This window comes from Bufo gargarizans, chromosome 2 (assembly GCF_014858855.1).
Source record: "Bufo gargarizans isolate SCDJY-AF-19 chromosome 2, ASM1485885v1, whole genome shotgun sequence".
NCBI classification, from domain to species: Eukaryota; Metazoa; Chordata; class Amphibia; order Anura; family Bufonidae; genus Bufo; species Bufo gargarizans.
This window is the reverse complement of record NC_058081.1, coordinates 67,615,320-67,632,801: the sequence shown is the minus strand read 5'-3', so window position 1 is coordinate 67,632,801 and position 17,482 is coordinate 67,615,320. Positions and strand designations below refer to the sequence as shown.

The window sequence follows — 17,482 nt, the reverse complement described above, 5'->3', positions numbered from 1 at the left end:
CTGAACAAAATGTCTCCTTTTACTCCGAAGTGTCCCGGGAAGTTTTTTTTTTCAGAATTTTGTCAAGCATATGGTATATTTCTTATAAAGCTTTATTGAGTTTGCTGCTTTTCATTTACCTGTACACTCATTCTGCGTTCTATCTTTGGAAGGGCAGAAGGCGGTTTGATTTCCATTCTGGTAGCCTGCACTACAAGTACAGTGATAACCACCCCTCGTGTTTTTACATAAAGCATTATATCCACAGACATGGTTGCCAACAACGCACTCGTGTATATCTGAAAAGAGAAGTAGAAGAGACTTAAGTGAAATGGACACCTACAGGAATAAATGAACATTAAAAATGTAAAACATATAAAAATATAATGATATAAATGAAATTTAGCTTTGCTTTTAACCTTACAGATGAAATATCCAATACTGTAATGCTAAGCTCATGATTAGCAGCATGGTATGGTAGTGCCTTACTGCATGTGTGTATGGCTGGTTTGGAGGAAGTGGCAGAAAGGAGCCATCTTGCCTTTGGGGACCAGGGGTATGACTCTTGTGAAGCGGGTAGAGAGACGATAAAATGGAAAGAAATGTCAAATATCAGCTGAGCCTCAGCTCATTATTGCCATTTTTGGCATTTTTCAGGCTTCTGTGAATGGTGGAATAGACATGCACATATGGCTGTCTCCAATTACTTCTATAGGATTCCTGAAGTCTGCCAGACTATTGAATATTTCATTATATCCCCAAAAAGATTCTTCATTCTATATGTAAATGGGTATTATAATCTTTTAGAAATGTATGGAGTATCCACAGGTGTATCCACAAATGCAAGGCCACCTCTCCATTCACAGTGGTCATGGCACCAGGCAGGACAAGGGATTCTCGTAAAGTGGCAGGACTATGTTTTCTTCACGTACATTTATGTACCTTTTGATGCAACCCATTATCGTATAGGCCTTGGCAGCAGCTGCCTGACATTGGCTTCTACAGCTTAGTTTGCTGTTCACTAAAATTCCTAAGTCCTTTTCCATGTCAGTGTTACCAAGTGTTTTACCATTTAATATGTACGAGTGACTTGCATTATTCCTTCCCATGTGCAAACCTTACATTTGTCAGTGTTAAACCTCCTCTGCCACTTCTCTGCCCAAGTCTCCAATCTATCCAGATCCATCTGTAGCGGTATACTGTCCTCTGTAATATATACATACAGTATACTGTCCTCTGTAGTATGTATATATATATCTATATATATATATAGCAGAAAAAGTAAGGCAGCACTTGTGACGAATAAAGCAATAGGAGTAGTATTGAGCGCGAATATTCGAATAGCGATTTTTTTTTGCGAATATCGGCACTTCGCTAATTTGCGAATATTTCGAATATAGCGCTATAAATTCGTTATTTCGAATATTTGTTTTTTTATTTTTTATTGTTATATTTTTTTCTTTCCCACTTCCCAAAAGTAGTTCTTACCTGTTCTGAGGATTCCTGGCTTCCTGGCTGCTCCAGTCAGTGCCTGTTGCCGCTTCTGCCGACTTCCGTGCTCATGGAGCATCCCCATCACCATGGGAATGCCTCCATACTAGAATGTATTGTCGGATGTGAGAATTAAGTTGAAATCGCAATGCGATTAATATAACTTGAAGTAATCGCATTGCGATTTCAACTTAGAGCTGGGTTTCTAATGGGTCCGCTTGCTAGAATTAACAAAGTTAATGAATATGGAATATAGCAGTGCTAAGTTGAAATCGCGATGCGATTACTTCAAGTTATATTAATCGCATGGTGATTTCAACTTAGCACTGCTATATTCCATAACCTACGAATATGACGAATGTATTCGTCATATTCCTCAAAACTAGAGTTGAGCGAACACCTGGATGTTCGGGTTCGAGAAGTTCGGCCGAACTTCCCGAAGATGTTCGGGTTCGGGATCCGAACCCGATCCGAACTTCGTCCCGAACCCGAACCCCATTGAAGTCAATGGGGACCCGAACTTTTCGGCACTAAAACGGCTGTAAAACAGCCCAGGAAAGGGCTAGAGGGCTGCAAAAGGCAGCAAAATGTAGGTAAATCCCCTGCAAACAAATGTGGACAGGGAAATGAATTAAAATAAAAATTAAATAAATAAAAATTAACCAAAATCAATTGGAGAGAGGTCCCATAGCAGAGAATCTGGCTTCCCGTCACCCACCACTGGAACAGTCCATTCTCAGATATTTAGGCCCCGGCACCCAGGCAGAGGAGAGAGGTCCCGTAACAGAGAATCTGGCTTCATGTCAGCAGAGAATCAGTCTTCATGTCATAGCAGAGAATCAGGCTTCACGTCACCCACCACTGCAACAGTCCATTTTCATAAATTTAGGCCCAGCACCCAGGCAGAGGAGAGAGGTCCCGTAACAGACAATCTGGCTTCATGTCAGCAGAGAATTAGTCTGCATGTCATAGCAGAGAATCAGGCTTCACGTCAGCCACCAATGCAACAGTCCATTGTCAGATATTTAGGCCCAGCACCCAGGCAGAGGAGAGAGGTCCCGTAACAGAGGATCTGGCTTCATGTCAGCAGAGAATCAGTCTTCATATCATAGCAGAGAATCAGGCTTCACGTCACCCACCACTGCAACAGTCCATTTTCATAAATTTAGGCCCAGCACCCAGGCAGAGGAGAGAGGTCCCATAACAGACAATCTGGCTTCATGTCAGCAGAGAATTAGTCTGCATGTCATAGCAGAGAATCAGGCTTCACGTCAGCCACCAATGCAACAGTCCATTGTCAGATATTTAGGCCCAGCACCCAGGCAGAGGAGAGAGGTGCCGTAACAGAGGATCTGGCTTCATGTCAGCAGAGAATCAGTCTTCATATCATAGCAGAGAATCAGGCTTCACATCACCCACCACTGCAACAGTCCATTTTCATAAATTTAGGCCCAGCACCCAGGCAGAGGAGAGAGGTCCCGTAACAGAGAATCTGGCTTCATGTCAGCAGAGAATTAGTCTGCATGTCATAGCAGAGAATCAGGTTTCACGTCAGCCACCACTGCAACAGTCCATTGTCAGATATTTAGGCCCAGCACCCAGGCAGAGGAGAGAGGTCCCGTAACAGAGGATCTGGCTTCATGTCAGCAGAGAATCAGTCTTCATATCATAGCAGAGAATCAGGCTTCACGTCACCCACCACTGTAAGAGTCCATTTTCATAAATTTAGGCCCAGCACCCAGGCAGAGGAGAGAGGTCCCGTAACAGACAATCTGGCTTCATGTCAGCAGAGAATCAGTCTGCATGTCATAGCAGAGAATCAGGCTTCACGTCAGCCACCACTGCAACAGTCCATTGTCAGATATTTAGGCCCAGCACCCAGGCAGAGGAGAGAGGTCCCGTAACAGAGGATCTGGCTTCATGTCAGCAGAGAATTAGTCTGCATGTCATAGCAGAGAATCAGGCTTCACGTCACCCAACATTGGAACAGTCCATTGGCATATATTTAGGCCCTGGCACCCAGACAGAGGAGAGGTTCATTCAACTTTGGGTAGCCTCGCAATATAATGGTAAAATGAAAATAAAAATAGGATTGAAATGAGGAAGTGCTCTGGAGTCCAATAATATATGGTTAAGGGGAGGTAGTTAATGTCTAATCTGGACAAGGGACGGACAGATCCTGTGGGATCCATGCCTGGTTCATTTCTATGAACGTCAGCTTGTCCACATTGGCTGTAGACAGGCGGCTGCGTTTGTCTGTAATGACGCCCCCTGCCGTGCTGAATACACGTTCAGACAAAACGCTGGCCGCCGGGCAGGCCAGCACCTCCAAGGCATAAAAGGCTAGCTCTGGCCACGTGGACAATTTAGAGACCCAGAAGTTGAATGGGGCCGAACCATCAGTCAGTACGTGGAGGGGTGTGCACACGTACTGTTCCACCATGTTAGTGAAATGTTGCCTCCTGCTAACACGTTGCGTATCAGGTGGTGGTGCAGTTAGCTGTGGCGTGTTGACAAAACTTTTCCACATCTCTGCCATGCTAACCCTGCCCTCAGAGGAGCTGGCCGTGACACAGCTGCCTTGGCGACCTCTTGCTCCTCCTCTGCCTTGGCCTTGGGCTTCCACTTGTTCCCCTGTGACATTTGGGAATGCTCTCAGTAGCGCGTCTACCAACGTGCGCTTCTACTCGCGCATCTTCCTATCACGCTCCAGTGCAGGAAGTAAGGTGGGCACATTGTCTTTGTAGCGTGGATCCAGCAGGGTGGCAACCCAGTAGTCCTCACAGGTTAAAATGTGGGCAACTCTGCTGTCGTTGCGCAGGCACTGCAGCATGTAGTCGCTCATGTGTGCCAGGCTGCCCAGGGGTAAGGACAAGCTGTCCTCTGTGGGAGGCGTATCGTCATCGTCCTGCCTTTCCCCCCAGCCACGCACCAGTGATGGGCCCGAGCTGCGTTGGGTGCCACCCCGCTGTGACCATGCTTCATCCTCATCCTCCTCCACCTCCTCCTCATCCTCGTCCTCCTCGTCCTCCAGTAGTGGGCCCTGGCTGGCCACATTTGTACCTGGCCTCTGCTGTTGCCAAAAACCTCCCTCTGAGTCACTTCGAAGAGACTGGCCTGAAAGTGCTAAAAATGACCCCTCTTCCTCCTCCTCCTCCTCCTCCTGGGCCACCTCCTCTTCCATCATCGCCCTAAGTGTTTTCTCAAGGAGACATAGAAGTGGTATTGTAACGCTGATAACGGCGTCATCGCCACTGGCCATGTTGGTGGAGTACTCGAAACAGCGCAACAGGGCACACAGGTCTCGCATGGAGGCACAGTCATTGGTGGTGAAGTGGTGCTGTTCTGTAGTGCGACTGACCCGTGCGTGCTGCAGCTGAAACTCCACTATGGCCTGCTGCTGCTCGCACAGTCTGTCCAGCATGTGCAAGGTGGAGTTCCACCTGGTGGGCACGTCGCATATGAGGCGGTGAGCGGGAAGGCCGAAGTTACGCTGTAGCGCAGACAGGCGAGCAGCAGCAGGATGTGAACGCCGGAAGCGCGAACAGACGGCCCGCACTTTATGCAGCAGCTCTGACATGTCGGGGTAGTTGTGAATGAACTTCTGCACCACCAAATTCAGCACATGCGCCAAGCAAGGGATGTGCGTCAAATTGGCTATTCCCAGAGCTGCAACGAGATTTCGCCCATTATCACACACCACCAGGCCGGGCTTGAGGCTCACCGGCAGCAACCACTCGTCGGTCTGTTGTTCTATACCCCGCCACAACTCCTGTGCGGTGTGGGGCCTGTCCCCCAAACATATGAGTTTCAGAATGGCCTGCTGACGTTTACCCCGGGCTGTGCTGAAGTTGGTGGTGAAGGTGTGTGGCTGACTGGATGAGCAGGTGGAAGAAGAGGAGGAGGAAGCCGAGAAGGAGGAGGTGGCAACAGGAGGCAAAGAATGTTGCCCTGCGATCCTTGGCGGCGGAAGGACGTGCGCCAAACAGCTCTCCGCCTGGGGCCCAGCTGCCACTACATTTACCCAGTGTGCAGTTAGGGAGATATAGCGTCCCTGGCCGTGCTTACTGGTCCACATATCTGTGGTTAGGTGGACCTTGCCACAGATGGCGTTGCGCAGTGCACACTTGATTTTATCGGATACTTGGTTGTGCAGGGAAGGCAAGGCTCTCTTGGAGAAGTAGTGCCGGCTGGGAACAACATACTGTGGGACAGCAAGCGACATGAGCTGTTTGAAGCTGTCTGTGTCCACCAGCCTAAATGACAGCATTTCATAGGCCAGTAGTTTAGAAATGCTGGCATTCAGGGCCAGGGATCGAGGGTGGCTAGGTGGGAATTTACGCTTTCTCTCAAATGTTTGTGAGATGGAGAGCTGAACGCTGGCGTGTGACATGGTTGAGACGCTTGGTGACGGAGGTGGTGGTGGTGTTGGTGGTACATCCCCTGTTTGCTGGGCGGCAGGTGCCAACGTTCCTCCAGAGGCGGAGGAAGAGGCCGAGGCGGCAGCAGCAGAAGAGGCCGAGGCGGCAGCAGCAGAAGAGGTAGCAGGGGGAGCCTGAGTGACTTCCTTGGTTTTAAGGTGTTTACTCCACTGCAGTTCATGCTTTGCATGCAGGTGCCTGGTCATGCAGGTTGTGCTCAGGTTCAGAACGTTAATGCCTCGCTTCAGGCTCTGATGGCACAGCGTGCAAACCACTCGGGTCTTGTCGTCAGCACATTGTTTGAAGAAGTGCCATGCCAGGGAACTCCTTGAAGCTGCCTTTGGGGTGCTCGGTCCCAGATGGCGGCGGTCAGTAGCAGGCGGAGTCTCTTGGCGGCGGGTGTTCTGCTTTTGCCCACTGCTCCCTCTTTTGCTACGATGTTGGCTCGGTCTCACCACTGCCTCTTCCTCCGAACTGTGAAAGTCAGTGGCACGACCTTCATTCCATGTGGGGTCTAGGACCTCATCGTCCGCTGCATCGTCTTCCACCCAGTCTTGATCCCTGACCTCCTGTTCAGTCTGCACACTGCAGAAAGACACAGCAGTTGGCACCTGTGTTTCGTCATCATCAGAGACATGCTGAGGTGGTATTCCCATGTCCTCATCATCAGGAAACATAAGTGGTTGTGCGTCAGTGCAGTCTATGTCTTTTACCGCTGGGGAAGGGCTAGGTGGATGCCCTTGGGAAACCCTGCCAGCAGAGTCTTCAAACAGCATAAGAGACTGCTGCATAACTTGAGGCTGAGACAGTTTCCCTGGTATGCATGGGGGTGATGTGACAGACTGATGGGGTTGGTTTTCAGGCGCCATCTGTGCGCTTTCTGCAGAAGACTGGGTGGGAGATAATGTGAACGTGCTGGATCCACTGTCGGCCACCCAATTGACTAATGCCTGTACCTGCTCAGGCCTTACCATCCTTAGAACGGCATTGGGCCCCACCATATATCGCTGTAAATTCTGGCGGCTACTGGGACCTGAGGTAGTTGGTACAATAGGACGTGTGGATGTGGCAGAACGGCCACGTCCTCTCCCAGCACCAGAGGGTCCACTAACACCACCACGACCATGTCCACGTCCGCGTCCCTTACTAGATGTTTTCCTCATTGTTATGGTTCACCACAACAACAAAAATATTATTTGGCCCAATGTATTGTATTCAAATTCAGCTGAATATAAATTTGAGGCCTAGTATTTAGGCGCTGGGTGACCGGTATGGATTTAGTGACAGAATTAGACTTGGAAATGCACAGTAGCGTGTGTGTGAAGTTATTCTGAATGACCCTATGTGCACCTTGAATATTATATACCCTTTTAGGGATAGATTTCAAATAGCTCTGATATAGCAGAAACCACTAAATTATGAAATTGCTAAATTGGGAATTGTATTTCAACCCAGAACAAAAAATGTGCTTTGACGGACACTAAAAAACTTGCCCATCCACAACAGGACAGCGGTAACGACAGATTTAGCGGGATATAAATTTGAGGCCTAGTATTTAGGCGCTGGGTGACCGGTATGGATTTACTAACAGAATTAGACTTGGAAATGCACAGTAGCGTGTGTGTGAAGTTATTCTGAATGACCCTATGTGCACCTTGAATATTATATACCCTTTTAGGGATAGATTTCAAATAGCTCTGATATAGCAGAAACCACTAAATTATGAAATTGCTAAATTGGGAATTGTATTTCAACCCAGAACAAAAAATGTGCTTTGACGGACACTAAATAACTTGCCCATCCACAACAGGACAGCGGTAACGAGAGATTTAGCGGGATATAAATTTGAGGCCTAGTATTTAGGCGCTGGGTGACCGGTATGGATTTACTGACAGAATTAGACTTGGAAATGCACAGTAGCGTGTGTGTGAAGTTATTCTGAATGACCCTATGTGCACCTTGAATATTATATACCCTTTTAGGGATAGATTTCAAATAGCTCTGATATAGCAGAAACCACTAAATTATGAAATTGCTAATTTGGGAATTGTATTTCAACCCTGAACAAAAAATGTGCTTTAATGGACACTAAATAACTTGCCCAGCCACAACAGTACAGCGGTAACGACAGATTTAGCGGGATATAAATTTGAGGCCTAGTATTTAGGCGCTGGGTGACCGGTATGGATTTAGTGACAGAATTAGACTGGGATATGGCCAAAAAATAACCACACTATTGCTGGTTAAATGCACTTGGTGTGACAGCTTGACCAACCACACTACTGAGGGTTAAATGCACTTGGTGACGGGCGCAGCTTGCCCCTGATGTAGTATATGGCCAAAAAATGAACAGACTATTGCTGGTTAAATGCACTTGGTGTGACAGCTTGACCAACCACACTACTGAGGGTTAAATGCACTTGGTGACGGGCGCAGCTTGCCCCTGATGTAGTATATGGCCAAAAAATGAACAGACTATTGCTGGTTAAATGCACTTGGTGTGACAGCTTGACCAACCACACTACTGAGGGTTAAATGCACTTGGTGTCGGGCGCAGCTTGCCCCTGATTTAGTATATGGCCAAAAAATTAACAGACTATTGCTGGTGAAATGCACTTGGTGTGACAGCTTCACCCTGATATAGGCTTTAGCCAAAAAACAACCACACCATTGAGGGTTAAATGCACTTGGTGACAGGCGCAGCTTGCCCCTGATGTAGTATATGGCCAAAAAATAAACAGACTATTGCTGGTTAAATGCACTTGGTGTGACAGCTTCACCCTGATGTAGGCTTTAGCCAAAAAACAACCACACCATTGAGGGTTAAATGCACTTGGTCGCAGCTTGGATGCACTTGGTCGCAGCACCGCACAAGACACAAAATGGCCGCCGATCACCCCAGAAAAAAGTGACTGACAAACGGTCTGGGCAGCCTAAAAACAGTGAGCAATTGAATTTCAGCAGCTCAATGATGCACAGCTGCAGATCGATCAATAATCAAGTCTTTTGGAGGAGTTAATCTGCCTAATCTCGCCCTACTGTCGCAGCTGCAACCTCTCCCTACGCTAATCAGAGCAGAGTGACGGGCGGCGCTATGTGACTCCAGCTTAAATAGAGGCTGGGTCACATGGTGCTCTGGCCAATCACAGCCATGCCAATAGTAGGCATGGCTGTGACGGCCTCTTGGGGCAAGTAGCATGACGCTTGTTGATTGGCTGCTTTGCAGCCTTTCAAAAAGCGCCAAGAAAGCGACGAACACCGAACCCGAACCCGGACTTTTACGAAAATGTCCGGGTTCGGGTCCGTGTCACGGACACCCCAAAATTCGGTACGAACCCGAACTATACAGTTCGAGTTCGCTCATCCCTAGTCAAAACAAAGATAACGAAATATTCTCCATCTTCGTTTTAGCTCCATATTCGTCAACTTCGCTAATTCTAGCAATCAAATAGGAAAGTTGACTATAGAGACAGCTGTGTTTAATTCGCTATGCGATTATATTACTTAGCTTTTTTTTAAAATAAATAGAATATTTATAATACTTGATAATTATTATAATTATTCTATTTATAAAAAAAAGCTAAGTAATATTATCACATAGCGAATTAAAAACTTAGCTGTCTCTAGTCAACTTTCCTATTTGATTGCTAGAATTAGCGAAGTTGATGAATATGGATCTAAAACGAAGATGGAGAATATTTTGTTATCTTCGTTTCGAGGAAGATGACGAATACATTCGTCATATTCGTCATCTTCGCTAATTCTAGATATCAAACCAATAGGAAAGTTGCCTTAAGTTAAAATCGCAATACGCGATTATTTAAATCGCATATATTAATCGCAATAACTAGAATAATGACGAATATTCGATTTAGACGAATATGAGACAAATATTCTAGCGAATATTCACAAATTTCGTCGAAATCAAATAAGGCACCTCCAGCTGATTACTAAATAAGAGTAAAGGGCTTATACACACTACAGGGAAGCCCTTTACTCTTTACTCTTATTGCTTTATTCGTCACCACAACCTTTCAGTTTTCGTCCCATGCATGAATATGACAGCCTGACCTGTAGTCATGCGCAGTAGGATTTGCCGCACAGGACGGGGCATGTCTAGTGTGGCAAATCCAGGCGCGTGGTACGTGAATTCCTGCGTCGGCAGGATCCGTACCGGCGCGTGCGCACTGTTTAGCAGGGAGAAGGAAAGTTGTAAGTGCTGTGCGCATGCGCGAGACATGGAGGACTCTCGCGGTAGCGTGACGCTTGCCGGCGCATGCGCAATACACATCATGGGACACATGGATTTGGCAGGGCACATGGATTTGATCATGTTGGGGTTGTCCTTTTTAATCACATATTTTACACAGGAGCACCTGATTGATTAATTAATAATGAACTAATAATAATATGTAATTATAGTATATGCACAGTAATATGGAATTGAGATAATGTATTAATATGTCACTGTCGTCGCTGTAAGCACTTGTTGTTTTTATATTTTTAATGATACAGAACTCGATTTATAATCATGTATTCACCTTGTAATCATGTTAATATGTTTATTGCCAATTATGAAACACTTATGTCCTCAGCTATATTTGAATGTGTTGGAGCACTATTATCACTAGCTTGACAAAGGCTCCATTGAGAGAGCTGAAATGCTGCAGTGCTGTTGGGTGTAATAAAGTATTCACCTATTCACCAGAAGACCGGAGTGCTGCCTTACTTTTTTTGCTTTACATTTATCGTTCCATGTCCTAGAAACAGTTGGGGATTTGCACCTGGCATCAAAGAAGTGCTGCTTTTTATTTTTTATTTTTTCTCTATATCTATATACCGTATTTTTCGCTTTATAAGATGCCCTTTTTTCCCCCAAAAGTAGGGGTAAAAGTAAATACTAGTGAGCGCCTCCATTATGGAAGCGTCTTACTAGTATGTATTAGGTGCCGGGAGTGGGGAAGAAGCGCTGCAAGCGCTTCCGATACTCACCCTCCCTGGTCTTCTTGTTAGGGCCAGTGCTCCACTGTTCTGACCCTGTACAGCGTCAGGACGTAGTGCGCACACTTTGACCTGACGCTGCACGCAGTCAGGTGACAGTGCAGCGCGGGCCGGAGAAGACAGGGGAGTGTTGTGCCGGACCCGTAGCGGAGCCGCGGGGCAGGAGAGGTAAGGAAGTTTTTTATTTTTGTCTGATGGGGGTCTGAAAGAAAAGGGCTGATCTGAGGTCTGATGGGGGTCTAAAAGAAAGGGGCTGATCTAAGGTCTGATAGGGGTCTAAAAGAAAAGGTCTGATCTAAGGTCGGATGGGGGTCTGAAAGAAAAGGGCTGTTCTGAGGTCTGTTGGGTTCTGACATGGAGGGCTGATATGGGGGGGTCTGATGTGATGTCCTGATATTTATGGGGGTCTGATCTGAGGATCTGTTATGAGGTATGATGAAAAATATTTTTTTACTTATTTTTCTCCTCTAAAATCTGGGGTGTGTCTTGTCACCAGGTGCGTCTTATAAAGCGAAAAATACGGTATATATATATATATATATATATACATATATATATATATATATATATATATATACATATATATATATATATATATATATATTTATATATATATATATATATATATATATATTATACTGTCCTCTGTAGTATATATACACAGTATACTGTCCTCTGTAGTATATATACAGTATACTGTCCTCTGTAGTATATATATATATACAGGGAGTGCAGAATTATTAGGCAAATGAGTATTTTGACCACATCATCCTCTTTATGCATGTTGTCTTACTCCAAGCTGTATAGGCTCGAAAGCCTACTACCAATTAAGCATATTAGGTGATGTGCATCTCTGTAATGAGAAGGGGTGTGGTCTAATGACATCAACACCCTATATCAGGTGTGCATAATTATTAGGCAACTTCCTTTCCTTTGGCAAAATGGGTCAAAAGAAGGACTTGACAGGCTCAGAAAAGTCAAAAATAGTGAGATATCTTGCAGAGGGATGCAGCACTCTTAAAATTGCAAAGCTTCTGAAGCGTGATCATCGAACAATCAAGCGTTTCATTCAAAATAGTCAACAGGGTCGCAAGAAGCGTGTGGAAAAACCAAGGCGCAAAATAACTGCCCATGAACTGAGAAAAGTCAAGCGTGCAGCTGCCAAGATGCCACTTGCCACCAGTTTGGCCATATTTCAGAGCTGCAACATCACTGGAGTGCCCAAAAGCACAAGGTGTGCAATACTCAGAGACATGGCCAAGGTAAGAAAGGCTGAAAGACGACCACCACTGAACAAGACACACAAGCTGAAACGTCAAGACTGGGCCAAGAAATATCTCAAGACTGATTTTTCTAAGGTTTTATGGACTGATGAAATGAGAGTGAGTCTTGATGGGCCAGATGGATGGGCCTGTGGCTGGATTGGTAAAGGGCAGAGAGCTCCAGTCCGACTCTGATGCCAGCAAGGTGGAGGTGGAGTACTGGTTTGGGCTGGTATGATCAAAGATGAGCTTGTGGGGCCTTTTCGGGTTGAGGATGGAGTCAAGCTCAACTCCCAGTCCTACTGCCAGTTTCTGGAAGACACCTTCTTCAAGCAGTGGTACAGGAAGAAGTCTGCATCCTTCAAGAAAAACATGATTTTCATGCAGGACAATGCTCCATCACAAGCGTCCAAGTACTCCACAGCGTGGCTGGCAAGAAAGGGTATAAAAGAAGAAAATCTAATGACATGGCCTCCTTGTTCACCTGATCTGAACCCCATTGAGAACCTGTGGTCCATCATCAAATGTGAGATTTACAAGGAGGGAAAACAGTCCACCTCTCTGAACAGTGTCTGGGAGGCTGTGGTTGCTGCTGCACGCAATGTTGATGGTGAACAGATCAAAACACTGACAGAATCCATGGATGGCAGGCTTTTGAGTATCCTTGCAAAGAAAGGTGGCTATATTGGTCACTGGTTTGTTTTTGTTTTGTTTTTGAATGTCAGAAATGTATATTTGTGAATGTTGAGATGTTATATTGGTTTCACTGGTAAAAATAAATAATTGAAATGGTATATATTTGTTTTTTGTTAAGTTGCCTGATAATTATGCACAGTAATAGTCACCTGCACACACAGATATCCCCCTAAAATAGCTAAAACTAAAAACAAACTAAAAACTACTTCCAAAAATATTCAGCTTTGATATTAATGAGATTTTTGGGTTCATTGAGAACATGGTTGTTGTTCAATAATAAAATTAATCCTCAAAAATACAACTTGCCTAATAATTCTGCACTCCCTGTATATATATATATATATATATATATATATATATAGTATACTGTCCTCTGTAGTATATATACACAGTATACTGTCTTCTGTAGTATTACTTTACACAGTTTAGTGTCATCTGGAAAAATTTATATTTTACTATGCAAGCCTTCTACAAGATCATTAATAAATATATTGAAGAGAATAGGGCCCAGTACTGACCCCTGAGGTACTCCACTAGTGACAGTGACCCAATCTGAGTGTGTACCATTAATAACCACCCTCTGTTTTGTATCATTTAGCCAGTTACTTACCCACATACAGACATAGTCCAAGCATTATTATTTTATATACTAAACTAGAGACGAGCGAATATTTGCAAAAATTCGATTTGGCCGGTTCGCAGAATTTTCCGAAAAGATTCTCTTCGATCCGAATTTATTTACGCGAATCACGTTAAAAACGGCTATTTCCGGGCTGCAGAGAGCCTTTATAGGGGTGTAGAACACTGTCCCTTGCAGTAACAAGCATAGGGAGTGTGCTGTGGTAGTGAAATAATGCTGTGAGTCAGTATGACATGCAGATGACAGATGTCACTCTTAGAATCACTGCACACTTCACTTATTTGGGTAGTCACGGGGCCAAAACTGATTAAATAACTCAAGTATGAACTCAGCCTTACAGGTCGATGTTAGCGTCAAGGAGAAGCGCACTTCTTTTACACCGTCGGCAGCTAATTTCACATAGATGTCTACAGAACCTGTTCTATTTAATGCTTATACAATTAGAGCCCCCCCAACAGAGTGGAGAGGGTGTCAGCAGTAATTTATGTTGACGTCACTGATTAATTTGCCCTTCCTCTGATTCATCAGAGCAATAACCCACAAAAAACGGATCCTGTCTGTGGAGCATACGCCTTCACCCGGTCAGCATTTGCTCAATAATCCATCAGTATTTCTAATACTAAAAAAAACCAGGAGTGGATCTAAAACAGATGATACGTGATTGGAATATTTCCATGTCTTCTGTTTTTTTTTTTTTACCCATTCCTGCATTTGGCTACCAAATCATAAGCCAGGCCTTACAGCTGCTACACAGACAGGATCTGTTGTGTGTCTCATATTTCCTTCCTTCTAACAGATCAAAAGAAGGTTTAAACAAATGATGATGTCAGCGAGGCCGAAAGGCAAAATAGTGGCCCAGTCATGAAGTGAGGAGGGTGGGAACAGCATGAGGAGACCACAGAGTGGCCCAATGACAGGGTCTGGAGGTGGTGGAGGTATGAGGAGGCCACCGAGTGGCACAATGACAGAGTGTGGAGGTGGCAGCAGTATGAGGAGGTTACAGAGTGGCACAATGACCGAGTGTGTAGGTGGCAGCAGTATCAGGAAGCCACCGAGTGGCACAATGACAGAGTTTGGAGGTGGTGGCAGCAGCAGTAGCAGCATCAGGAGAAGGCCACCGAGTGGCACAATGACAGAGTCTGGAGGTGGCGGCAGCATGAGGAGGCCACAAAGTGGCACAATGACAGAGTCTGGAGGTAGCGGCAGCATGAGGAGGCCACAGAGTGGCACAATGACAGAGTATGGAGCTGGCGAGGTGACATAGTGTGGAGGTGGCAGCAGCATGAGGAGGCCACAGAGTGGCACGACAATGAGAAATTGCAGAGGTGGTAGCAGCATGAGGAGGCCGCAGAGTGGCACGACGATAAGAGATTGCGGAGGTGGCAGCAGCATGAGGAGGGCACAGAGTGTTGCCTAAGACAGGAGAGAATCTGCCAGTCTTCTGTTTATTTAATGATGTGGTTGCGATGGAGAAAGCATTCCCAAAAACAATTTTTCTCCACCTGGAGATGAATCCTGTCAAGATTAATGCAAGTGCGGTCTCGGCTGCTCATCGAGCCAGATACATCTGGGGGAACCTGCCTGGCATGAACAAGCCTCTAGTAGCTACAGACAATGAGAAGACAAAGCTTCAAGATAGCTTGGAGCCCGGAATAGTCGCGAAGTACATCAAGATTGAAACCATAACTACCAGCCCCTGGTCTCTTCGTCAGGGAAAACCTCACAAGTTCCCAGTCATCATGGATGGGAAGGAGGACATCCTATGGTGCTCGGATATGGAGAGTGTCTTCGTATTTTCCCCTCACTATACGGATTTCTCAGAAATGAAACGCTGCTCCCGACAGCAGCTCCTGGGAAGGTCATGGAGCGTCCCGGTCATCTGGAATCTATTCGCCCCGCTGAAGGAGTATTTTGAAAGTGTGTAGAAGCCACAAGGGGCCCCACGCTGCAGATTTATCATAGAGACATCATGGAGATTTTACCCCACATAACTACAGCGCTAAATACTGAATAAATTTAGTTTTTCAACCTAAATACGTCACTAAATATTTTACCGCTTATAACGACAGCGCTGAACACTGAATACATTTTGTTTTTCCACCAAAATACGTCAATAAAGACTTTTTCACATATATAACGGCAACAGTAAAGGCTGAATAAATTTAGTTTTTCGACTGAAATACGTCACTAAAGATTTTATCGCATATAACTACAGCGCTGAATGCTGAATAAAATACATCAATAAAGATTTTACCACATAACTGCAGTGCTGAACGCTGAATAAAATTAGTTTTTCAACCGAAATATGTCACTAAAGATTTTAGTACATATAACTGCAGCACTGAACGCTGAATAAATTTTGTTTTTCACCCAAAATACGTCAATAAAGATTTTACCACATATAACTGCAGCGCTAAACGCTGGATAAATTTAGTTTTTCGACCGAAATACGTCCCAAAAGGTTTTACCACATATAACTGCAGCGCTAACCTCTGAATAATTTTTTTTTTCAACCGAAATACTTCAATAAAGATCTTACCACATATAATAGTATTCCTGAACGCTGAATAAAATTAGTTTTTTAACCGAAATACATTAATAAAGATTTTACCACATATAACTGCAGCGCTGAACGCTGAATTAATTTTGTTCTTCGACCAAAATACATCAATAAAGATTTTACCGCATATAACTACAGCGCTGAACGCTGAATAAAATACGTCAATAAAGATTTTACCACATATAACTGCAGCGCTGAACGCTGAATAAATTTTGTTCTTCGACCGAAATACAGTACAGACCAAAAGTTTGGACACACCTTCTCATTCAAAGAGTTTTCTTTATTTTCATGACTATGAAAATTGTAGATTCACACTGAAGGCATCAAAACTATGAATTAACACATGTGGAATTATATACATAACAAAAAAGTGTGAAACAACTGAAAATATGTCATATTGTAGGTTCTTCAAAGTAGCCACCTTTTGCTTTGATTACTGCTTTGCACACTCTTGGCATTCTCTTGATGAACTTTAAGAGGTAGTCACCTGAAATGGTTTTCACTTCACAGGTGTGCCCTGTCAGGTTTAATAAGTGGTATTTCTTTCCTTATAAATGGGGTTGGGACCATCAGTTGAATTGTGGAGAAGTCAGGTGGATACACAGCTGATAATCCTACTGAATAGACTGTTAGAATTTGTATTATGGCAAGAAAAAAGCAGCTAAGTAAAGAAAAACAAGTGGCCATCATTACTTTAAGAAATTAAGGTCAGTCAGTCCGAAAAATTGGGAAAACGTTGAAAGTGTCCCCAAGTGCAGTCACAAAAACCATCAAGCGCTACAAAGAAACTGGCTCACATGCGGACCGCCCCAAGAAAGGAAGACCAAGAGTCACCTCTGCTGCGGAGGATAAGTTCATCCGAGTCACTAGTCTCAGAAATCGCAGGTTAACAGCAGCTCAGATTAGAGACCAGGTCAATGCCACACAGAGTTCTAGCAGCAGACACATCTCTAGAACAACTGTTAAGAGGAGACTGTGTGAATCAGGCCTTCATGGTAGAATATCTGCTAGGAAACCACTGCTAAGGACAGGCAACAAGCAGAAGAAACTTGTTTGGGCTAAAGAACACAAGGAATGGACATTAGACCAGTGGAAATCTGTGCCTTGGTCTGAGTCTAAATTTGAGATCTTTGGTTCCAACCACCGTGTCTTTGTGCAATGCAGAAAAGGGGAACGGATGGACTCTACATGCCTGGTTCCCACCGTGAAGCATGGAGGAGGAGGTGTGATGTGTGGGGGTGCTTTGCTGGTGACACTGTTGGGGATTTATTAAAAATTGAAGGCATACTGAACCAGCATGGGTACCACAGCATCTTGCAGCGGCATGCTATTCCATCCGGTTTGCGTTTAGTTGGACCATAATTTATTTTTCAACAGGACAATGACCCCAAACACACCTCCAGGCTGTGTAAGGGCTATTTGACCATGAAGG

General features: G+C 44.8%; 1 protein-coding gene across 2 annotated transcripts in view; it reads right to left on the bottom strand.

Annotated features, from left to right (window-relative positions):
• Positions 1-17,482, bottom strand: part of LOC122929443 (adhesion G protein-coupled receptor E3-like) — a 174,870-nt gene that overhangs the window by 71,716 nt on the left and 85,672 nt on the right. For both annotated transcript variants that reach the window (XM_044283007.1, XM_044283008.1), the window contains exon 7: positions 120-278. In XM_044283007.1, coding sequence (XP_044138942.1) covers positions 120-278 — 159 coding nt within the window. The remainder of the gene's footprint in view (positions 1-119; positions 279-17,482) is intronic.